The sequence below is a fragment of the Anomaloglossus baeobatrachus genome, chromosome 9, assembly GCF_048569485.1.
Source record: "Anomaloglossus baeobatrachus isolate aAnoBae1 chromosome 9, aAnoBae1.hap1, whole genome shotgun sequence".
Lineage (NCBI taxonomy): Eukaryota > Metazoa > Chordata > Amphibia > Anura > Aromobatidae > Anomaloglossus > Anomaloglossus baeobatrachus.
The window spans coordinates 38,547,787-38,573,589 of record NC_134361.1 but is presented as its reverse complement, the minus strand read 5'-3'; the positions used below and the strand labels follow the sequence as shown (position 1 = coordinate 38,573,589).

The window sequence follows — 25,803 nt, the reverse complement described above, 5'->3', positions numbered from 1 at the left end:
ACGATCCCGGATACAAACAACCCGACCAACACCGGGGCTGTACAAGTTCACTTCAATGAAAAGAAACTACAATACCAGATACAACTCATGGACAGATGTGGCACTATTTTTGAAGGAAATCAGTCATATTTTTGTAGTCTTGTATAACCCCTTTTAAGGGGTTTTAGCAGCAGAAAATGTTATTGCACACTATTATATAAGTCATGAATTTCTCAATGTTTGTGAACAGTTAATCCCTACTGTCCAGGACTATCCAAGAAAGCACCAAAAATGACCATTTTTGTGGCATGGTTTTACTAAACAATGTCTATTTGCAAACCATTTTATAGAAATTTCTTGGCCAAAATGGGAATTTTAGCAAGCATAAAGATCCAAGTTTTGGGAACTCTATCATTCTTTAGAAAAAAAAAGACAAATCTGCAGCTCCTCAACCTACTGAGTGGTGTATCAATATTAAGACCAATCCACAAAGTATAAACCAAAATTAAAGAGTAAAATATATAATCTTTATTGTGAAATAGAAAAAAGAAATAAAATATAGGGTGTCATACAAGCACAGTGCACTAAATGGCAGACCACTGCAACAAGAGGAGGAAACTAGTTAGGGCATATATAGTGAAACACCAATGACTATATAAAACAGATCAGGTATCTCGGTAATAGAGCAAATGTGGAGCCAATATAGGCTAGTAACCGAGATATAACAAGATCAAATAATGGTGCATGTTAAAAGAAAAGTATTTACCTAATCTGTGGACATCTCCTCTTGCTGGAATGGCGTCAAGTCCCAGAGCCAACGCACGTTTCGGCAAAAGCCTTTGTCAGGGGGCGTGAATGGTGTATTAGCTCCATGTACAACACGCACACAGGAAAGTCGTTCTGCAGAAGTAAAAGCCAAAAACCCTATTGCCAATTTTCTTTGGTGATCAACATGGATTTCAGAAGTTGGAGCCTTTGTCATATCATACAGTAATAAAGACCCCTGTGGCCTGGAAGTGGGGGCATTTCCTAGACAAATCTCATCGATTTTTTAATATGGGAAGCCGATCTTATCATGGGAAGATACACAGACTCGTTTACAGTCAAATTAATATTTAGTAAGTCTATGGATTTGGGGTAAGATGTAAATTATTGGACGAAGATCTACATAACGTGTAAATGACTATGGTCATCTGAGGACAGCGCACATCTCATAGGGCCGAGGTCTAGTTCCATTAGTGTTGGGTTCTGGTGTGATCTCTATGTACTTCTTGTCCATGGTGGGTTTCAGTGTAAACTTCTGCAGTATAGTGGTAAGGAAAAGGAAGACCTCAGTACGAGCCAGACCTTCTCCCATACATAGACGTTTTCCTGGAAAGACAGAAGACAATCTACTGACTAGCATCAAGACCACAGACAAATGAGCTAAGCACACATTCATCAAAGTGTCAAGCCGGAAATGGTCCATTGAACATTTTGAAAAGTCACAAACGTTTGGCACAATTTTGTGGCATTTTCTATTAACATGGCAGTTTTGAACAGCTCTTCCAAAATGGGTGAATGTGAATGGGTCTATAAAGTTTATATACCCTAATGTGATATTCCTAGTGGATAATGGCTTATGAATAATCAGAATTAAATGTTGATATAAATACCTGTTGAAAAAGGCATGAAGGCATCATTCTTCCTAAAATTTCCATTCTCATCAAGAAAATGTCCAGGGTCAAACACTTCAGGATTTTTGAAATATTTGGGATCCTTCAAGACAGAGGACAACACAGAAATGACCAGGGTTCCCTGAAATAAATAAAAAAAAAAATAGTTTATACATTTCATTACTTATTCACAAAGGATATGGATATTACATAACCTGGTACTTGCGTCTATAATGTCAAGTTAGGGGTTAAAAAAAAGTTTGTGAATGGGTTTTAATAGAAAATTTTACTATATTGTTTGTGACCTAATAGTACCACATATAAGGGAGAAATCCTGCCACATCATAACCAGACCACATATTATCATAACATTGTGACTAAATAATACCACAGAGAAGAGAAAAATAACACCGCACCATGACCAGGCCACATATTACCACCACTGATTAATACCACATACAAGAGAAAAATACAATCAAACCATGACCAGACTAAATATTACCACTACATAGTGAGCATATACTAAAATATCAATTAATTAAATTAATTAAAAAAACCAAGACTTATAACATTAATATTACCATGAGTTCTATGATACACAGGAGCTCTCCATATAGTGTACAGGTAATAAAATAATTACTGATTATATGAGACAAAGGAGTTCTGTATATAGTGTAAGTCTACAGGTAATAAACTGACTTACCAGTGACATTTCTGATCATGATGTGTGGCGGTATTCCTCCCTTGTATATGGTATTATTCTGTGAGAATGTGGTGGTAGTATGTGGTCTGGTCATGGTGTGGTGTTATTTCTCCCATGTATGTGGTATTATTTGGTCACTATGTGGTGGTAATATATTGTTCAGTCATGGTGTGGGGGTATTTGTGCTTTGTAAGTGGAACTATTCAGTTACTATGTGGTGGTAATATGTGGTCTGGCCATGGTGCGGTGGTATTTTGTTAAATATTTTTAAAACTATCCCTTTATAAACTGCTGCTGTGAACTCTGATGATAATCAACTACAGTAAGTGTTTGATTTACTAGCAGAGCCCTGACAGGAAAGATGGAGTATTACAGTTTTTTAAAAAAAATCAATGATCAGTGTATCAAATCAATGAGTAGAATGCAGTGTATTGCTGGGTTCTCCAAAACTCTCTTTCTAGTCATTTTCTGGAAATGTGGTGGTAATATGTTGTTCAGTCATGATGTGGTGGTATTTGTGCTTTGTAAGTGGAACTATTCAGTCACTATGTGGTGGTAATATATGGTATGGCCATGGTGCGGTGATATTTTGTGCATATTGGCCTGCGGCTTCTAAGGCCAGAGTTTAAGTGCAGCGGACAGTTGAGGTGACAGATGGAGAGAAGGTCATTTTGTAGAAAACCCTTTAATACTACAAATGAGACTAAGAAGTGACCGACAGTGATTGAAACACCATGGACCTGACAGGAGGCTTTTAATTTTAGCTGCTGTTACTTGTATTTTGTGGTTGACAAAAGTGTGTGAAAATAGGTAAGGCTAACAAAATTGGTGTGGTATTCAAATGTGGTTTTATTTTAAATGAGTGTAGTTTCCTAACACAAACAGAGAACTTAGAATACCACCTCTGCGTTTATGTACTCTAAATGCAAGTAGCAGGTAGCCCCGAGCACATGCAACTGAATGCAGAGCCAATCACATTTGCATTTTGCAAACCTGATTGCTCCAAGATTTATTCTGTTGGCCTTAAAGGGAACCTGATACCAAATTTTTCCCATATAAAGTGTGACCAGCATCTATATGCTCTTATATAAAGCATTCTGGAATGCTGTAATCATGTCCCCAAACCTATCTGCATAACCCAAAAAAGACCTTTTATTATACTCACTTATGAGTCCGGTCCGATGGGTGTCACTGGTCTTGATCCGGCGCCTCCTCTCTTCTTCCTTTGTGTGAATGTCTCGTCTTATGTCATCCACACAGTGTTTTCCATTGTGCTACTGCGCACATGCACTTCTCCCAGCAGAGAGCAGAGCAAATAATTTTAGCGAGCATGCGCAGGTGCTCTTTGGCCTTTGCTTGCGCATGCGCATTACAGACTGCCCTCGGCTGGGCAGAGAGAAATACACCTGTGCAGGACTGAGATGGCGGAGCCTGTGTAGATGATGTAGTATGCGTCATCCACAAGAAGCAAGGTGGAGGACATCCCTGGATCAAGACCAGCGATGTCCATCGGACCAGACCACCCCGTAGGAAAGTACAATAAAAGGGTTTTTTTACGTTAAGGAAATCAGCTTAGGGACTGTTACAAAACAACACATTGTTGTATAAAGTCCACAGATCCTCCGTGGAAATTATATTGGTACTGGAAGAGCTCCACATCAGATAGCACAGCACATTATCCTCGGGTGACCCGGTCAGCCATCCACAGCCAAAACAAACATCTGCTGAAGCCAAACCTACAAAACTGCTGTATACTTGATATGACAATATCATAATAAATATTTTACATTGTTGTAAATTGTTAGAAATCAGCGTCAAGACTCAAAGTTCTACATAACTCAGCTGATTCCTTCTGTAAACCTTGTTAACAGCGAGTGAATTACTTTCAGGTCACCGTGAAGAGTCATTAATGGTCAAGATAACAGCTGGCAACAAAAAAAACATGTTCAATAAAATAATTCCGTAAGTTAAAGAGAACGTCTTTAAATTTTAAAAACCCTTTTATGGAATTGTGAGATTTAATGGGGTGCAGCACCTCCTGCAGGACCCTCAAAGATTTTTCAGAAAATTCCTAGAAAGAGAGTTTTGGAGGACCCAGCAATACCCTGCATTCTACAGACTGCTCATTGATTTCATTTAAAAACTCTGTAATACTCCATCTTTCCTGTGGGGGCATTGCTAGTAAATCAAAGACTAAAGGGTGCTTTACAAGCTGCGACATCGCTAGCAATTGCTAGCGATGTCGCGAGCAATAGCACCCGCCTCCGTCGTTCGTGCGACATGTGGTGATCGCTGCCGTAGCAAACAATATCACTATGGCAGTGTCACACACACATACCTGTTCAGCGACGTCGCTGTTCCTGCCGAACAATTCCTCCTTCAAGGGGGAGGTGCATTCGGCGTCACAGCGACATCACTAAACGGCCGCCCAATAGAAGAGGAGAGGAGGAGATAAGCGGCCGGAACATGCCGCCCACCTCCTTCCTTCCTCCTTTCCGGAGGACGCAGGTAGGATGATGTTCGGCGTTCCTGCGGTGTCACACACAGTGATGTGTGGTGCCGCAGGAATGACGAACAACCAGCAGAATGAAACACTAACGACATTATGATTAGGAGCGACGTGTCAATGATCAACAATTTTTGCCGTTTTTGCGATCGTTGATCGTCGCTCCTAGCTGTCACATGCTGCGATGTCGCTAACGAGGCGGATGTGCGTCCCAAACACCGTGACCCTGACGATATATCATTAGCGATGTCGCAGCGTGTAAAGCACCCTTTACTGTAGCTGATTATCATCAGAGTTTACAGCAGCAGTTTATAAAGGGATAGTTTTATCAGTATTTAACAAAATACCACCGGACCACATATTACCACCAGATAGTGACTGAATACATATACATGAGAAAAATTCCATGACTTCATGACCAGACCATACAGTTAGGTCAGAAATATTTGGACAGTGACACAAGTTTTGTTATTTTAGCTGTTTACAAAAACATGTTCAGAAATACAATTATATATATAATATGGGCTGAAAGTGCACACTCCCAGCTGCAATATGAGAGTTTTCACATCCAAATCGGAGAAAGGGTTTAGGAATCATAGCTCTGTAAAGCATAGCCTCCTCTTTTTCAAGGGACCAAAAGTAATTGGACAAGGGGTTCTAAGGGCTGCAATTAACTCTGAAGGCGTCTCCCTCGTTAACCTGTAATCAATGAAGTAGTTAAAAAGTCTGGGGTTGATTACAGGTGTGTGGTTTTGCATTTGGAAGCTGTTGCTGTGACCAGACAACATGCGGTCTAAGGAACTCTCAATTGAGGTGAAGCAGAACATCCTGAGGCTGAAAAAAAGAAAAAAATCCATCAGAGAGATAGCAGACATGCTTGGAGTAGCAAAATCAACAGTCGGGTACATTCTGAGAAAAAAGGAATTGACTGGTGAGCTTGGGAACTCAAAAAGGCCTGGGCGTCCACGGATGACAACAGTGGTGTATGATCGCCGCATACTTTCTTTGGTGAAGAAGAACCCGTTCACAACATCAACTGAAGTCCAGAACACTCTCAGTGAAGTAGGTGTATCTGTCTCTAAGTCAACAGTAAAGAGAAGACTCCATGAAAGTAAATACAAAGGGTTCACATCTAGATGCAAACCATTCATCAATTCCAAAAATAGACAGGCCAGAGTTAAATTTGCTGAAAAACACCTCATGAAGCCAGCTCAGTTCTGGAAAAGTATTCTATGGACAGATGAGACAAAGATCAACCTGTACCAGAATGATGGGAAGAAAAAAGTTTGGAGAAGAAAGGGAACGGCACATGATCCAAGGCACACCACATCCTCTGTAAAACATGGTGGAGGCAACGTGATGGCATGGGCATGCATGGCTTTCAATGGCACTGGGTCACTTGTGTTTATTGATGACATAACAGCAGACAAGAGTAGCCGGATGAATTCTGAAGTGTACCGGGATATACTTTCAGCCCAGATTCAGCCAAATGCCGCAAAGTTGATCGGACGGCGCTTCATAGTACAGATGGACAATGACCCCAAGCATACAGCCAAAGCTACCCAGGAGTTCATGAGTGCAAAAAACTGGAACATTCTGCAATGGCCAAGTCAATCACCAGATCTTAACCCAATTGAGCATGCATTTCACTTGCTCAAATCCAGACTTAAGACGGAAAGACCCACAAACAAGCAAGACCTGAAGGCTGCGGCTGTAAAGGCCTGGCAAAGAATTAAGAAGGAGGAAACCCAACATTTGGTGATGTCCATGGGTTCCAGACTTAAGGCAGTGATTGCCTCCAAAGGATTCGCAACAAAATATTGAACATAAAAATATTTTGTTTGGGTTTGGTTTATTTGTCCAATTACTTTTGACCTCCTAAAATGTGGAGTGTTTGTAAAGAAATGTGTACAATTCCTACAATTTCTATCAGATATTTTTGTTCAAACCTTCAAATTAAACGTTACAATCTGCACTTGAATTCTGTTGTAGAGGTTTCATTTCAAATCCAATGTGGTGGCATGCAGAGCCCAACTCGCGAACATTGTGTCACTGTCCAAATATTTCTGGACCTAACTGTATATTACTACTACATAGTGAGCATATACTACAATACTGATCATTAATAAAAAACACAAAACATTAATATTACCATGAGTGCCATTATACACAGGAGCTCTGTATATATTATATATATACTATACTGCTATAGTGTACAGGTAATACAATGATCACTGATCAGATGAGGTACAGCAGCTCTGTATATAGTGTATAGTGTAAGTCTCCAAGTAATACACTGACTTACCAGTGACATCTGTGATCATGGTATGGCGGTATTCCTTCCTTGTATATGGCATTATTTGGTGAGAATAATGTCACTGCTCCTCTTACTGTCTCAATGACCTTTGCACCCACACAATAGATTTTTCAATACAAAATGTAGAATCTAAGTTGGTCTGTTTCTTCTAATGTACTTGTGCATTTCCAGAAACCACAGGATGTTAGAGTCTAAAAAAGCCTCAGTGGTCAGTGTGAAAATTGCAAGATTTCTCATTTTAATTTTTAATACAATTTGTGGTATAGAAAAAATAATCTATAAAAATGTATTAACCCCCAAAAACCTCATTTAAGCAATAGGTCATTTTCTTATGATACATTCATTTTCACTTTTTATGCTAAAAAAAAATCTATATGTAAACTCCAAATTTCTGTATTTGGCCATTTTTCTTTCATTTCTAGCTAAACTAGTAAAATTTTGTAAAACCATTAGACTAGATAGATGACCAAGAAGGTCATAGAAAAAACAATTGTTTCCAATTATTTTGACTTACCTTTGGAATATGATACCCTCTGAATGTTGTATCTCTGGTGGCAGCGTGTAATAATCCTAGTGGTGCTATATCAGCAAATCTGTGGATTTCATGACAAACAGCATCAGTATACGGCATCTTGGGTCGGTCCTCTGTTGTCGGAAGACGTTCTTGGCCAATGACCTGATCGATCTCTCTTTGGACCTTCTCTACAAATTAAGGTGGTCAATTATAGGAAGACTGCTTAAAAATAACAGGTGAATATAATAGGGACACAAAAAAACTAGTTGATGGGGGATTAGCTCAGAAATTGGCTGTTTATCCTGTTCTTATGCCCTTAAACGGGTTGTACACTACTAGGAGAACCCCTTCTAATTCCACGTTTCCCCCAGGTAAAATAATGAAACCTATACTCACTTTCCGTACTGGCACTCTTCCAGGCTCACGGTGTCGGGACTCACAGTGCCATGCCTCATGTGGGGTTGTGACATCATGCAATCCCTGCGTACAATCAGCGCCAGCTTCCTTGTCCCCGCCTTCAGGCCAAACAAGTTAATCAACAGGAAGCGAGTGCTGTGGCTGAGCTCACTTCCTGTTGATTGCTCATTTGGTCCAAATGTGGGAAGAAGGAAGCCGGCACTGATTGGACACAGGGATTATGTGATTTCACAACCCCATGTGAGCCCCGGCACCGCGAGCCCAGACACTGCTAGAATGGCGCCGGTATGAGAGGTGCGTATAGGCACTGATTGGACACAGGGATTATGTGATTTCACAACCCCATGTGAGCCCCGGCACCGCGAGCCCAGACACTGCTAGAATGGTGCCGGTATGGGAGGTGCGTATAGGCACTGATTGGACACAGGGATTATGTGATTTCACAACCCCATGTGAGCCCCGGCACCGCGAGCCCAGACACTGCTAGAATGGCGCCGGTATGGGAGGTGCGTATAGGCTTTATGATTTTACGAGGGGAAAAGATGTGGAATCAGAAGGGGTTGTCCTAGTAGTAGTCCCCAACTTGAAACTTCCTCTCTGGTGAACCTGGAACTGAAGAACGTATGACTTGAAGAGAGTATTCAAATTGTCCCTCCAGTGAGATAGGAGACAAACTCTAGCGCCTAAATCCTAAAAGTCAAAAGTGGCTTTTTAAACAAGCCTTTTCATAAGACTTAAGATTTAATGCCAGATCAGAATCCCAATTTGCAGACACTGTGTTTCGGGGTAATTGCCCCTCGGCAGTGCAAAGTGTGGGTATCTGATCTGGCTTATGAGAAGCTATGTGGGGACCACGGGGAAGACTATTCTCCTTATGGAGACCTGACAAACCAGTCTGGCTGCAGTGAGGGGACTTATAGCTGCAATACCCCTCTGGTAATTATTCAAATTGTCCTTGAAGAGAGTAATCATCAAGGTTGAGAGACATTGGTTCTGTGGCAAAAGAAAGGTTTTTGCCAATCAGTCCCATAAATAATAAGGATTTCAGGCGTTGATTTGTCTTGAGACTTATTATTGATACTCAACTCAATCCACCTGCATCTCATGTACAGTATATTGGCCTCTTCTTTCAGAGGAATGACCCAATGTGTCTACATGTTCACCTCAAATTGGTCTCATTGTATATGATTTGGTAGTTTACCTTGTATGTCAGGGTACTTGAGCAGGATCAGGAAAGCATATGTCATGGTCATACTTGTAGTCTCAGTCCCAGCAAAGAACAAGTCAATAACCGTCCCCAGTAAGTTGTCCTCATGAAATTCAGTTTTTGGATTATTTTTCTCCTGGAAGTTGCAAACATTTGATTATTTATTTCAAGATTCACCAAGACATAAAAACCTATTTTTGTTTAACCTTTCAGATATAAGAATTTTTGTTGTGATCTAAATTATTGTCCATAAGGGGGCAACATGATTAAAAATAATCAACTTTTCAACAAGGCTTCAAAGTGGCTAATTATACAACTTTAAGCAGTCCTGCACACATCAGGGACTTCATCATACGAAAAAATCAGTCCATGCTCCATCTTTGTGTATCATTGGTTTCTTCAGTTTTCCTTGATGAGATAAAAAGTTTATTTTCCCTCTTCTATCAGTTCTTCAATAATGGACAGCAATCAGATGACATCTGAGTACTGTCCGATTTTTTCATAGACCCACAATTTCATTGTTGCGTTTGATCTTGCACTTGGATCAATATTTGACATGTCTTCCCAATTTAGCATAGACAGCTCAGTCCACACAAAAAAAAATCACATCAGAGGTTTCTAGTGGAGCACACTTTATACGACAGTCATTTTCTTTCTCCATAGTCACAAAGAAGTCTCTCTTCTGTACAATATACTCTCTTATGGTCAGCAGGGTCTTCTCTCTCTCTCTCCTCTAGAGTGTAAGCTATTATGATCAGCAGGGTCCTCTCTCTTTCTCTCTCTCCTGTAGAGTGTAAGCTCTTATGATCAACGGGGTCATCTCTCTATCTCCTGTAGAGTGTAAGCTCTTATGGTCAGTGATGTCCTCTCTCTCTCCTGTGGAGTGTAAGCTCTTATGGTGAGCGGGGTCCTCTCTCTCCTGTAGAGTGTAAACTATTATGATCAGCGGAGTTTTCTTTCTCTTCTGTAAAATATAAGCTCTTATGGTCAGCAGGGTCCTCTCACTCCAGTAGAGTGCAAGCTCTTATGATCAGCAGGGTCCTCTCTCTCTCGTTCTCCTTTAGAGTTTAAGCTCTTACAGTCAGAAAGGTCCTCTCTCTCCTGTAGAGTGAAAGCTCTTATGGTCAGCAGGGTCCTCTCTCTCCTGTAGAGTGTAAGGTCTTATGGTCAGCAGGGTCCTCTCTCTCCTGTAGAGTGTAAGGTCTTATGGTCAGCAGGGTCCTCTCTCTCCTGTAGAGTGTAAGGTCTTATGGTCAGCAAGGTCCTCTCTCTCCTGTAGAGTGTAAGGTCTTATGGTCAGCAAGGTCCTCTCTCTCCTGTAGAGTGTAAGGTCTTATGGTCAGCAGGGTCCTCTCTCTCTCCTGTAGAGTGTAAGGTCTTATGATCAGTGTGGTCCTCTCTCTCCTGTAGAGTGTAAGGTCTTATGGTCAGCAGGGTCCTCTCTCTCTCCTGTAGAGTGTAAGCTCTTATGGTCAGCAGGGTCCTCTCTTTTTCCTGTAGAGTGTAAGCTCTTATGGTCAGCAGGGTCCTCTCTCTCTCCTCTAGAGTGTAAGATCTTATGGTCAGTGGGGTTCTCTCTCTTCAGTACAGAGTAAGCTTTTATGGGGAAATGTGTTCACTGCAAATCAAAATTGCTTGGGAAACTTCAGCAAAGCTGGTGAATTTGATTTTCAAAAGATCTGTTCATCACTAACCAGGATATTTTAGGGGTTTTTTTTGTTTGTTTTTCTACTGATCTCCATAAATGTAAAAGGTTTGGCTCTTCCTGGAGTGATGTCACAGCTGTGCCCTGTAAACCAATCTAATGTCTACATATTAATGCAAGTAAAATATATCTTTGTACCGTGTTAGCCAGTAGAGATAAAAAAATTGTTTAAAAGAACAGAGAGTCCTCAGTGGTTGATACCTTTTAATGGCTAACTGAAAAGATGGTAATAATTGCAAGCTTTCGAGACTACTCAGGTCTCTTCATCACCATGCCTGATGAAGAGACCTGAGTAGTCTCGAAAGCTTGCAATTATTACCATCTTTTCAGTTAGCCATTAAAAGGTATCAACCACTGAGGACTCTCTGTTCTTTTAAACAATTTTTACATATTAATGAAACTCCCAAACACATGGAGAAAAAGATTTTGCAGCCGCATCCCCCTCCTCCCAAAATAAAATTTATTTTTGTGCAAAAGAACTTTGCAACGTGCAAAGTACCCCTAAGGGTTCCTAGGTTTTTGGTCGGACTTAGGTCTACCTTGTAGGTCATTATTTGCATTGCTCCTAATATAAGATAGATCGTTGTAAATGTGCAGCCTTTGTGCAACACAATCTGCAGCAAAATCTGAAGCACTTAGAACAGATTTTGTCACTGTAAAGTTTCCTCTACTGAAAATCAGCAACGTATATACTGTACGTCAACAAGATGTCATAGTAAGTATAGACTCACCTCCTCCATCTTTATAAGAAAGCAGTCAATAAAGTCCCTCGGACAGTTCTGGTCTAATGTATTTTGATGGGATTTGATCATTTCCATTACAAAGTCTTTTAGCTTTTGAAAAAGTACAAATAGATTCTGATGTGGCCCAGGGAGTAATTTCATCACATCTGGATACATATTGAGCAGCTGAAATAGCAGAGAAGTATCTAAAGATTTACATGTATATTAGGCTTTATTCACACGCAGTGCTTTTATAGGGTTTTTATGCTGCAATTTTTTGTGCAAATAAGAAGCTGCACACACTTATTTTTTACTGAATTTGAAAACTACATCGATTTATTATATTTGCAAAATGTCAAAAGTGTCAGGGTTTTTGCAGCATTATTTTTTTCACTTATGCCTTGAGAAACTCCATTTATTATAGGACTGTGAAAGGATTGCAGAGGCCTTTGGCTATATATATATATATCACTGTCTGATATAGTTAGAAAAAAAACCTTTATGTGAACATTCGAGTGTTGGAGTGCCTTACCTTGCAAACTAATCCACGTAGGCACAGAAGACACAAGGACACAATGATGGCAAATGTGAGGAGGTGGAAGAAAAAAGTGAGCATAGAAGGATTTCTGTGTATTATTTTACTAATGGGAAATGGGATGACCAAAGGCAATTTTCTATCTGTAAAAGAGTTGTCCAAGACTGATTTATGACTAATATAACCTTAGGTTTTCAATATCGGTTCAGGGTCTAGGCTAGGGTCGGCTAGGGTCTAACAGCTGTCCCCCACTGATCATCTGATATAGACTCCAGCAACAACTGGATATAAATACTATATATAGAGCCAGAATAGCAAGTACAATATCCATACATTTCTCAGGTACTGTAGCTCAGCTCCCATTCACTGGAACAGGAATTATTATTTTGGAGACAGGAGATTGGATGACCAAAGGCAATTTTCTATAGTCTTTAAAAGGGGTTGTTCGAGACTGAAATATGACTACCATAACCTTAGGTTTTCAATATTGGCTCAGCTAGAGTCCGACAACAGTCCCTCACTGATCATTTAATATTGACTCTGGCAACAGCTGGATATAAATACTATATATAGAGCCAGAATAGCATGTACAATATCCATACATTTTTCAGATACTGTAGCTCAGTTTTAATTTGCTTAAACAAGGATTATTATTTTGCAGACAGAAGATTGGATGACCAAATACAATTTTCTATAGTCTTTAAAAGGTTAAGCAGGACAGATATATGACTAACATAACATTAGATTTTCAATATCGGCTCAGTTAGGGTCTGACAGCCATCCCCCACTGATTATCTGATATCGGCTCCGGCAACAACTGGATATAAATACTATATATAGAGCCAGAATAGCAAGTACAATATCCATACATTTCTCAGGTACTGTAGCTCAGCTTCCATTCACTGGAACAGGGATTATTATTTTGGAGACAGGAGATTGGATGACCAAAGGCAATTTCCTATAGTCATTAAAGGGGTTCTTCGAGACTGAAATATAACTACCATAACTTTAGGTTTTCAATAACGGCTCAGCTAGGGTCCGACAACCATCCCTCAATTATCATCTGATATTGACTCCAGCAACAGCTGGATATAAATACCATATATAGAGCCAGAATAGCATGTACAATATCCATACATTTTTCAGATACTGTAGCTCAATTTTAATTTGCTTAAACAAGGATTATTATTTTTGAGACAGAAGATTGGATGACCAAATACAATTTTCTATAGTCTTTAAAAGGTTAAGCAGGACAGATATATGACTAACATAACATTAGGTTTTCAATATCGGCTCATTTATGGTCTGACAGCCATCCCCTACTGATCATCTGATATCGACTCCAGCAACAACTGGGTATAAATACTATATATAGAGCCAGAATACCAAGCACAATATCCAGATGTGAAGCCCCGCAGGTGTAGTGTCGGTGTCGGTGCATTACCTTCAGGGACTCCACGTTGCTGGATCTCCGTCACTGGTAGGAAGTCTTCTGTTTTTGATCGTGACGCCACTCTCAGTATTGCGGTCAGTGGGGACCGCCACTGCAGGTTAGGGGACGCCTGGGGCTGATGGTGTGTGCAGTTAGTTGGAATAGCCTCCTGAGAGTGAGGCAAGCCCCAGGGCCCAGTGTAGGTTTGTAGTACCACAAGTCGCAGAATAACCACACAGGCAGGAATGTCTTTCAAGGGCTTTACTCACATTTGATGGCAGGGTGAGTAGCCCGGGCGTAGCTGGGATGAACCAGATGGGAACCAGGTATCCTTCAGGCTGACTTTATGAGGGTGACTACCGACTCGCCTTCCTTAGCCCTTGGTGGTTTGGGGTGACCCCGACTTTGAGTCCCTATGGGGGTCACCCAGGGAAGATGCTGCAGCCTCTCTCCCCTTGTTGTTTGCCGTGTGCTTGTTCCCCGGACCAGGCCACTCCAGCCTCTTGCCTCCTATGACCTATGGGCCCAAACTTGTGGTTACGTGGCTGCGGCTTTTGTAGTGTTGTGGTGTGGGCTTTAAGAGCCCCACACCGGCAGGTTTAGCAGGGAAAGGTGAATCTATCCTCGCTTCGGGATCTGCCGCCCGGTTGGGCCTGGTGCTCTCTAGCAGTCTCCTTACTTCCCACTCCGTGCACTCTCTAGCTGAAGCTGGCTTTCAGGCAGCACTCCTAGTTGACCGTTCTCCCCCGTCTGTAGCCACTGCGCGGGCGCTGTTAGACAGCAACAGCCCCACAGGTCTGCTCCTCACTGAGCCCTATGGAGTTCTGCTCTAACTGACTCACTGCCCCTCCTCTCCTGTTCTTGCCTATGCCACCTAGCAACCAGACTCTCCACCACACCCCTTGAGAGGAGATGGAGGCTCTACCCCCTCCACTATTCCAGTGAAGGTGAAGGCTTGCCCCCTCCTGGGATCCCCAGGGGTCCTCTCATGGGTACATGTGTGAGACCTGATCACTATGCGCCTGTGTTCCACACCCCAGTCAGCCTTCTGGATTACCTGTATTGTACTGTCCCCAACATGGGTGCAGTACTCAGTGGTGCCTGACCAGGTCAGGGGCGCCACACATACATTTCTCAGATACAGTAGCTCAGCTCCCATTCACTTGAACAGGGATTATTATTTTGGAGACAGGAGATTGGATGAGCAAAGGCAATTTTCTATAGTCTTTAAAGGGTTATCCTGGACTGATATATGACTAACATAACCTTAGGATTTCAATATCGACTCAGTTAGAATCCGACAACCAGCTTCCACTGATCATCTGATATCAGCTCCAGCAATAGCTGGATATAAATACTATATATAGAGCCAGAATAGCACATAAAATATCCATACATTTCTCAGGTACTGTTGCACAGCTCCCATTCACTTGAAGAAGAGCTGAGTTACAGTAGACAGGAGCCATCACTACACAATAAACGGAACTGGATCTTTCAGGATGTGTATGCTGTGTACATTTGGCCACTGTAGGAGCTGATAACAGCTGATCAGTGGGAGTCACTGGTGGACAAATCACAGGTAAAACCCAAGATGGTCCATTTCTACCTCAATAGCAGGTTGAGTTATACATTTTGATGAGTTATTGGATTGAAAATGACCCACTGCTTTTGCACAGGGGCCACACTGGTGGGAGTGCCGGGTGTGAGACCCCCATCAATCCCTTATTGGTAACGTATCCAATGGATAGGTCATTATTATTTCAGTCCTGGACAACCCCTTTAAGATTGTGTTTTTTAAGTCTTGTAGAAGTTTAGTTCCACATTACAGAACAGGGATATTAATAAATTGTGGTAATTTTTTGTTATTTTGCTGGAATTCAACTGGCAGCAATATGACAATTAAGATATATTTCCTAACAATATACAGTGTCTTTAGTTTCACAGCAGAAATAATCATTTCAGGTTCACCTGTGCGGAGCGGGAACTCAAAAGATGGAAGATCTCCCGGAGGAAGGATAGGAGGGTCATGAACTTTTTGTCCTCATAATAGAATCTCTCTCCAAACACAATAGAGCAAATTACATTGGACACGGCAAAGCCCAAGAAATGTTTAGGATCGAAAGGGACATCTGCTTATAGAAATACAAAGTGTGTCACTTTATATTATTATTATTATTATTATTTTCATGCATAATATCTGATTAGAGCAGGATAAAGAAATTACTCGATAAAATTGAAATGACCTAATATAAGATCTGATGAGCATGGTAACCGTGGGTATACAGTGTGTCCACTCATATCCTGTCCACCGCCATTAACTTGAGAATGGCAGCAGCTATAGGCATAAAAGTGTTGTCTAGGTATAGTAATGTAGCCTTGCGCTATGCAATGAAACCACCTATAGCGCCACCTGGTGGAAAACAACGGAGTTAGCATTTTTATCTCGAAAATGGAATGAGATAGAGAAAAAAAGTGAATTACAAAGTTGTAGGACATCATCAATTCAATACGAATCGACACCTTGCATACATAAATGCTATGATTAGAACGTGTAAAACTCACAAGGCTGCGGACGTGAAGCGATACCTCATGGAGACCTTCCTACAAGTCATTGCGTATGGTGGCTGTGTGGAGTGGCCTCCACGCTCACCTGACCTGACCCCATTGGACTTCTTTCTGTGAGGTCCCATCAAACAGCAGGTATATGCGACCCCTCCACCAACATTGCAGGACCTACGACCACGTATCACAGATGCTTGTGCAAACGTGTCACCTACCATATTGCACAACGTGCAGCAAGATACAGTATGCTGTCCAGAGTCCAGATGTGCATTGCAGCTGACGGTGGCCACTTTGAGCATCAAAGTTAAATGAGCGCCATAGGCGTGACCAGCATTCAATGTTTTGGGGGGTCATGGGTTTCATATCATAGCATTTCTGTATGCAAGGTGTCGATTCGTATTGAATTGATGATGGCCTACAATTTTTTAATTCACTTTTTTTCTCTATCTCGTTTTGTTTTTAAGATAAAAATGCTAAGTCCGTTGTTTTCCACCAGGTGGCGCTATAGGTGGTTTCATTGCGTAGCGCATGGCTACTTTACTATACCTTGACACCACTATGCCTATAGCTGCCGCCGTTCTCAAGTTAATGGCGGTGAACAGGATATGAGTGGACACACTGTATACAGGGGGAAAAAATTATTTAGTCAGCCACCAATTGTGCAAGTTCTCCCACTTAAAAAGATGGAGCGGCCTGTAATTGACATCATAGTTAGACCACAACTATGAGAGACAAAATGAGAAAACAAATCCAGAAAATCACTGCGTCTGGTTTGGCAAGAATTTATTTGCAAATTCTGGTGGAAAATAAGTATTTAGTCACCTAAAAACCTGAAAGATTTCTGGCTCTCACAGACCTGTAACATCTTCTTTAAGAGGCTCCTCTGTCCTCCACTCATTACCTGTAGTAATGGCACCTGTTTGAACTTATCAGTATAAAAGACACCTGTCCACATCCTCAAACAGTCACACTCCAAACTCCACTATGGTAAAGACCAAAAATCTGTCGAAGGACACCAGAAACAAAATTGTAGCCCTGCACCAGGATAGGAAGACTGAATCTGCAATAGGCAAGCAGCTTGGTGTGATGAAATCAACTGTGGGAGCAATAATAAAAAAAATGGAAGACATACAAGACCCCTGATAATCCCCCTTGTTTTCTCATTTTGTCTCTCATAGTTGTGGTCTACCTATGATGTCAATGACAGGCCTCTCTCTTCTTTTTAAGTGGGAGAACTTGTACAATTGGTGGTGGGCTAAATACTTTTTTCCCAACTGTATAGGACTACACTTGGATGACATCTGATTGCAGTCGGATGCTTCTCACACACCCATTAGACTTGTATGGACGTGAGTAATACAAGATTCGCTGCCAATCGCAGCATTCATAAATATTTTTCTCATGCCTACTTGGCGTGAGAAAAAAAATCACTGTTCGGCACTGACCCATAGTATAACACTGGAGCGAGTGTTATCCCATAAAATATCAGATAACATTTGTCCGATTTATACGCAAATGTGAGACTCTCAAAAAGTTTTCACATTTTTTTTCTAACCACAGACATGAAGATAAAAATGATCATATCATAATTTAAGGTTTTTTATTTTTCTGATTGCTCTCATGGACTGCTGTAGATTTGGCAAGCAGCAAATCTGTGATCCTAAACTAGTGCTGTTTGGTATTACAAACAAGGATTGGGCATGTTTAATTCCAGCATGCCTGATACTTCTTCCTCTAACATCTAACTAAAGCTCTGAGTTCATACAAGGAGCCCACAAAACCTTCAGATTTTTTGTGTGTTTGTGTGGTGGGATGGGCCAAAATCCCACCTGAACAATGCATGTGATGAGTTTCTCCATATAGGAGGCGTCTTGAAGCCATCATCACCAATAAAGGCTTTTGTACAAAGTATTAAATACATTTCAGTAAGAGCATTGAATCCTTTTTCCCTGTGTCATTTATCATTATTACACATCCCTAAATGTATGGACATCTATGGTTTGATTTATTTGCTTGCCTGGATTGAATGGGTTGTTACTGACATCTGGTGAGAATTTAATGTCAATTCTAATATTTATCTAGAAAATTGGTGACTTCTTCAATATTTACTCTGTATAAATATATACTAATAATCCACATGTTCCACTAACACACCTTTGTACTTCATGAATCTTTCAGCCAGACATTGAGCCTCTTCTTGGATCCTCTCCTCAATGCTCCTCTTTCCCATGCCAAAGCTCCTCAAGGTCATAAGAGAGAAGCGTCGCATTGTTTTCCACCTCTCGCCATTACTCAGGGAGATGCCTACAACAAGACGCAGAAGAAAGGTCACTGAGCCATAACCCTTGCAAGCACTTTTCAGTGATGGTGGCCACTTAGCTCTTCCTCCCCTCTCTGGGCACACGGTTTGGAGCATGTCCTGCATACATGTCCAGACATGAGGCAATGGATTGTGCAGTTTTTTAACTTACCATAATCTTTAAATAATATTTTGTTCACTTTTAAGTTTCCTCGGTCACTAAATACATCACTGTAGTCCACCAGGGCCTCTCTAACAGCGTCGTACCCAATGAGTATGATACCACGGTAGTTGGCGAGATAGGTGGTGTACACAGGCCCGTAGGTCTCACTTAGCTGTAGAAAGAGATGGAATGACTGTAAGAAGATTGTCCCTATGATATAAGCCATGTGTCTTCTCAACAGTTAGTGGGAGAGAGATGACCCAACAACTGCAACACGAATGGTCACTTCTGGGAGAGTTTTCCAAAAATCTGCTTCACCCTTTTTGCAACTTGACTGGACTGTGTGAGAGGCGAGCTGAGATCTTAACCAACTAATGGCCTTCTGGTGAAAAATCTCCTGGGGCATAATATTATGGTCATCTTCGCGATTGCTCATAAATGCAGTCCATCGTTAATACTGTAGCCCAGGTTCCTTGGATGCTTCTGCTCTATGCCAGTCATTGCACTGGCTGCCCATACACCATAGGATCCAATTTAAGTTGCTTGTTCTCACCCACAAAGCTCTCCACAGTGTGGCACCCCCCTACATTTCCACCCTCATCTCTGTCTATCTCCCTACCTGTTCTCTACGCTACGCAAATTACTTTCTCCTAACACCCACACTAATCCAAATCTCCCACTTCTGGCTCCAAGACTTGTCCCGAGCTGCACCAATTCTCTGGAATGCTCTACCCCAAAAAACTAGGATGAACCACAACTTACACAGCTTCAGACATTCCCTAAAAACACATCTTTATGGTCTATTACCTTCCCTAACAGAAGTCAATTCATACAGAGCCCTTCCACTATTTCTCAGAACATAAATCTACGTCAGACTCTACCGCACCCAAAAGTATCACAAAGACTGTCTGGTGACCGGCTCATGCAGCCTTTTTCTATCCCCCTATTTTTTGGAGATGGCTGGACAGTCATTGTAACTAAGCACCTCCACCTCTCTCCATTGTAGACTGTAAGCTCTTATGAGCTAAGTTGTCTTTATTTTTGCTTTAATTATTGTATTGTCTTGTATATGAACCTCTGTAATCGTAAGGCGTTGCAGAATATGTTTGTGCCATAGAAATAAAGATTATAATTATTAAAAAATACATCTTGTGGCGTTTATTGTATGAACCTCTGGTGTCCTCTAGTGGTCACCTAACGACAATGGATCTAACTGCGCTAAATTCAAACACATGTCCTGTGATATTGACCCCAGGACGGAGTCTACATGTCATACATGTGCATTAAACCTACAGACAGAAGGGGAATATAATACGTATAGTATATCATGGCTAATGACTTTTCTGTATTAACGAGACATAAAATGATAAAAATATGGAAGTTTACCTTAATGAAGCACTTTGGCATTTCTGTAGTGCTGATCTGTAAGGCATTCCCCAGGACAGGTATGGGCATGGGACCAGGGGGTAGGTTCTTCACATTTATCCTTTTCCACCATTTTAGCAGGTAAATAATCAAGGTGACCACCGTGGTCAGAAGAAGGGTAGATGCAATATTCAGCACCATGATCTCAGAAAATACAAATGCTGGATGGTCATGGAGTCGTTTCCGCACAGGGGAACGTGACAGACATAAGTATCTAGTGATCTTTGCAACAAGGAGCAATCCTCCTTAACATATAGTCATTGTAAACCGGTTGGGTCTGGGATCGTATTACGCGAGGATTGCATAAGACGACGCAGCTCCTACCTATAGACGTAATGCTGCAGTGTCTTAATTAGTCAGGAGGAGTGGACACAGAAGACGTGAGGGCTTATATAGGGCTTTTCAGTCCAAGAGCTCATCATAATGCACAATGCCACCTGTTTTGGAGATCCTTACTTCTTGGGCCTCCTTGCGGCAGCAAAGGTTGCACCGGTTGTATGTCCGCCCCTGAATGTAGTACTACACATTATAGGTGGTGTTTAGATTTGCACCCCAAAACAGTAGTTGCTTCTAGGTTAAATATCCTTCCTTTCTTGAGAAGAGAGAGGATTTTTAATGAGATAAATTGCAAAGTAGTTTTTGTAAAAATCCACTTGTGACTTTTAGGATCGCTACTTCCAATAGGTGGCGCTGCGCTAGAGTTTGTCTCCTTTCCTGGAGAGACAATTTAAAGTTGTTTTTAAAAGCCCTTTGCCATTCTACTCATTAAAGACCTTGACAATAACCCTTTAATAAACTCTAATGTGAAGAAATGATTAAATTAAACCCAAATAACTGTCCACAATATAAGTGTAGTGCGGAAATAAACAGGGTTGATTAAAAAAAAAGAGCAGTGCTGCCCCCATTGTGAGCGTAGAAACACTCACAATGTGGGTGAAGCAACTTCCCGTCCTGTCTGCTCGTGACCTACTAACGCTGCCAAGAGGGATCTGAGAATGTAAAGAATGCATTCGAAAACCTAGAGAGACTAGAAGCCAAGCCACAGAGTTTACCGAAGCAGGACTAGGACTGTAAATATCAAATGAGTTAAAGGACTGTTCAGAAAAATAACTCTCTTGCCCCTGATAACCAACTATATGAGTGGTCAGACATTGACTTGGTAGCAGAGTGAGTTCAGATCAAGTGATGGCCTTGGCACAAGATCGGTGATGGGAGAAGGAGCCGTATAGGGACATTTGGGACTGCAGGGATCAGACTCAGGGGAGTGCAGAAGATACCACACTCCCCTCTCGCTAGCGCCAGAGCTACCGTTGTATCATGTTTCCGGTGTAGCATGTTTGTTGTGGCGCTCGCTGAGGGTTCCCTTATTCCTGGCGGAACCCCAGTAGTCACTGCATGGCAGAAACTCTCCTTTTTTAAAGGTGGTTTTGCAGACGTTTTTCATTTCCTGAAGCTCTTTTGAAAAATTTGAAGAGTATTTTTCTCAGCCTCTTGATTGGACAATGCTTAGTTTGAAGACGTTTAAGCGGGCTTTACACGCTACAATATATCTAACGATGTGTCGGCGGGGTCACGTCGTAAGTGACGCACATCCGGCATCGTAAGGTACATTGTAGTGTGTGAAAACGACGTGCGATTGCGATTGAACGAATAAACGTTCATCGCACGCACGTCGTTCAAAACCTAAAAATTGAACGTCGGGTTGTTCAATGTTCCCGAGGCAGCACACATCGCTGTGTGTGACACCCTGGGAATGATGAACTCAGCTTACCTGCGTCCCGCGGATCCCGCCGGCAATGCGGAAGGAAGAAGGTGGGCGGGATGTTTACATCCCGCTCATATCCGCCCCTCCGCTCTATTGGCAGGAAGTGGATGTTCGCCGCCCACATCGAGGTCGTATGGACGGGTAAGTACGTGTGACAAGAATTAATCATTTGTGCGACACGTTCAGCAAATTGAACATACGATGGGGGCGGGTCACATCGCATACGATATCGTATGCTTAATCATATGGTGTAAAGCAGCCTTTAGCCAGGATCCTTTTCACAATAGTGGCATGTACATTATTTTTACCTCCAAAAGCATTTTAAAACTTCTTCAGGATAAAAAAAAGATAAAAAAAACACCATCAACAGCAAAATAGATTTTTTAGGAGGATTTTGAAGACTTTGTGCTAAAAAAAGTCTCCCAAAAAAACTTCAGTAGGAACATAGCCCAACAATAGTATATGCACACTGACACTTTTTGGTGAGGTTTTGGAGCAGAAACTGTAGAAATGTCTAGTTTTTGAGGATTTTATTTAGGTATTAATTAGTTTCTGTAATTTTCCTTAAAAATTAAGGACATTTTCGAAGGAATTTTTTAGGAGGATTTTGGAGACTTTCTGCTATAAAAAAGACTCGCAAATAAACCTCAGTATGAACATAACCCAAGAGTATATGCACACTGAGACTTTTTGGTGAGGTTTAGGAGCAGAAACTGTAGAAGCTTCAAGTATTTGAGGATTTTATTTAGTTCTTAATTAGTTTCTGCTCCACAAATACTTCAGAAAACAAAGTGTAAACATATCCACAATTTTACTGATCATTTGTAAAACAGTAATCATCACTTCAGTTATAAAAAAAAGTTTATTTAACCTCTTCATAAAAATTACAGCATCCTCAAAGACTTATACAGACTGTCCTACTGGTTACGTTAATATGAGTTCTCCTCTATACAACTTTCAGCTTATAAAAGCTATCCAAATAGCCCAATGAATCACCAAAATAAAGATTTAAGACCATTAGCAACATGGCCCTGCCACCTGGGCCTCTAACACGATTCTACATAGAGTAAGGGCTCCTGTAGACCTCTATGAAACTTGGTCAGACCAAGGACCGCAATGTCCAGACTGTTTGTGGCTATGCCGAACCAGGCTTGGTGGCATCATATATGCCTATTACGCTGTTGGCTTTGGGTCGGGAGACTTGTGGACAGTTTGTGCATTGATCAAGACACCTTCGCTAATATATATTAGTACAGTAAACTGTATAAGTTGCTAATTTTAACACATTTAAAGCAGATTCTGTTTCATGAAGAAACCTCTATGATATGGGCCTTTGCTATCAAAAAGGCCTTTGTTGCCCCTAGCAACCAATCAGAGTTCAGCTTTCATTTTTGAAACTGCACTGGTAAAATGAAAGCTGAATTATGATTGGTTGCCGAGGAGAACATAGACTGTTTTCTGCTCCTGTATCTTTGCTAGATATTTCTAGCTCTATATAGGAAGGGTTTTAGGCAGTGATGGGTGTCAGATTCTGTTTCATGAAATTCTCTATAATAACTCTATGGGCCTTTATTATATAAAAAAAAAGCTGTTTTTGCACTGTGCAACCAATCAGAGCTCAACTTTCATTTCTGAAATTGCCCTGGTAAAATGAAAGCTGAACTATGATTGGTTGCCGAGGAGAATATAGACTGTTTTTCTGCTCCTGTCTCTTTGCTAGATATTTCTAGCTCTATATAAGAAGGGTTTAGGCAGTGATGGGTGTAAAGCAGATTCTGTTTCATGAAAATCCTCTATAATAACTCTATGGGCCTCTGTTATCAAAGAGGCCTTTGTTGCCCTTAGCGACCAATCAGAGCTCAGCTTTCATCTCTGAAACTGCACTGGTAAAATGAAAGCTGAACTATGATTGGTTGCTGAGCACAACATAGACTGTTTATCTGCTCATGTGTCTTCGCTAGCTCTATATAAGAAGGGTTTAGGCAGTGATGGCTGTAAAGATATATTAAGAAAACGATCAGAACAGAGTGTTTTGCCTAAATAAAATAAAAATATGGTCCTAAAAGATGGCTACTCTTCATAAACTGGATATCATCCTATGATGTTGCCACGTTTCATGCTACTGTGACATTGTAAACGAAATGTTATGCTATGTAGTCAATGACTAAATTATATAGGGGTAAATGAATCCTTAAGAATAGGATCCACTCGGCTCACATTATTAACCTTCACTATCCGGCGATTTTCCATTTTTACACTTTCATTTTTTTCTCCGCACCTTCCAAGAGCCATAACGTTTATATATATTTCCATCCATTTAGCCATACGAGGGATTTTTTTGTTTTTTTTGCCGGACAAGTTGTACTTTTAAATGACACCATTCATTTTACAGTATATTGTACTGCAAAATGGAAAACAAAATCAAAGTACAGTGAAACTGCAAAAAACGTGTAATTCCATAATTGTTTTTTGGGTTTTTTACTTACCATGTTCACTATATGGTAAAACTGACCAGGCATTATGATTCCCCAGGTCCGTACGAGTTCATAGGTACCAAACAGTATGGTTTTCTTTCAATTAAAAAAATGTCAAAGACTAAGGAAGTTTGTTTAACCCTTTCACGACCGGCCGATTTTTCGCTTTCCGTTTTTTTTTTTCGCCATTCTTTTTCTGAGAGACGTAACTTTTTTATTTTTCAGTCAATATGGTCATGTGAGGGCTCATTTTTTGCGGAACGAGCTGTACTTTTAAATGAAACCATCAGTTTTACCATATTGTGTACTAGAAAATGGCAAAAAAATTCCAAATGCTGAAAAATTGCAAAAAAAGTGCGATAGCACTATGGTTTTTGAGATATTTTATTCACTGTGTTCACTATATGGTAAAACTGATGTGTGGGTGTGATGCCTCAGGTCAGTGCGAGTTCGTAGACACCAAACATGTATAGGTTTACTTTTATATAAGGGGTTAAAAAAAAATCGGAAGTTTGTCCGAAAAAAGTGGCGCACGTTTTACGCCATATTCCGTGACCCGTAGCGTTCTCATTTTTCGGGATCTTAGGCTCAATGACGGCTTATTTTTTGCGTCTCGAGCTGACGTTTTTAACGGTACCATTTTTGCGCAGATGCTACGTTTTGATCGCCTCTTATTGCATTTTGCGCAAAAGTTGTGGCGACAAAAAAACGTCGTTTTGGCGTTTGGAATTTTTTTGCCGCTACGCCGTTTACTGATCAGATTAATTGATTTTATATTTTGATAGATCGGGCGTTTCTGAACGCGGCGATACCAAATGTGTGTATATTTTTTATTTTTTTAACCCTTTAATTTTCAATGGGGCGAATGGGGGGTGATTTGAACTTTTAGGTTTTTTTGTTTTTTTTTAATTTTTTAAAACTTATTTTTTTACTTTTTTTTTTTATTTTACTAGTCCCCCTAGGGGGCTATTGCGATCAGCAATCCGATCGCTCTGCAGTATCTGCTGATCACAGCTGGAAGGCTGTAAACAGCAGATACGCTGTCTTTCTCTTTTGCTGTGCCCCGGGCACAGCGAAAGTGAAACCAATTCATGTGTAGTACAGGAGTCATCACATGACCCTGTACTACCATGACAACTATCGGGAGTCACGTGATCGCGTCACGTGACTTCCGGTTTCGGCGGTAAGTAAAAACTTTACCGCGATTGCGCTTATAATGGCGCTGTCATGTATTGACAGCGCCATATAAGGGGTTAATCGGCACGAGCAGATAACGATTCTGCTCGTGCCTAGCAGGCACACATCTCAGCTGTGAAAATCAGCTGAGATGTGTGCCGATCGCAGCATGCTGCCGCCGGAGGACCGCGGGCAGTAACATTATGTCATTTAGGACGTAATTTTACTGCCCGCGGTCGTTAAGGGG

General features: G+C 41.1%; 1 protein-coding gene across 2 annotated transcripts; it reads right to left on the bottom strand.

Moving 5' to 3' along the window:
• Positions 1 to 484: 484 nt before the first annotated feature.
• On the bottom strand, positions 485 to 20,346 carry LOC142251069 (cytochrome P450 2G1-like). Of its 2 annotated transcripts, XM_075323572.1 has the most exons (9): positions 20,103 to 20,346; positions 18,726 to 18,888; positions 18,409 to 18,558; positions 15,661 to 15,821; positions 11,735 to 11,911; positions 9,293 to 9,434; positions 7,675 to 7,862; positions 1,635 to 1,776; positions 485 to 1,350 (listed from the first exon to the last, which is right to left on the bottom strand). In XM_075323572.1, exons 1-9 carry the CDS (start codon positions 20,280 to 20,282, stop codon positions 1,169 to 1,171), a joined length of 1,485 nt encoding a protein of 494 aa, XP_075179687.1. In that variant the 5' UTR covers positions 20,283 to 20,346; the 3' UTR covers positions 485 to 1,168. The 2 variants fall into 2 exon arrangements, with proteins under 2 accessions (XP_075179687.1, XP_075179688.1); XM_075323573.1 differs by lacking the exon at positions 11,735 to 11,911.
• Between the last annotated feature and the right edge of the window lie 5,457 nt (positions 20,347 to 25,803).

Coding starts and splice junctions, on each gene's coding strand:
- LOC142251069 (XM_075323572.1), bottom strand. CDS start 20,282: ATGGTGCTGAATATTGCATCTACCCTTCTTCTGACCACGGTGGTCACC. Junction 11,912..15,660: donor TGAGTTCCCGCTCCGCACAG/GTGAACCTGAAA, acceptor CTGCTATTTCAG/CTGCTCAATATGTATCCAGA. Junction 1,351..1,634: donor CTTCATGCCTTTTTCAACAG/GTATTTATATCA, acceptor CTGTCTTTCCAG/GAAAACGTCTATGTATGGGA.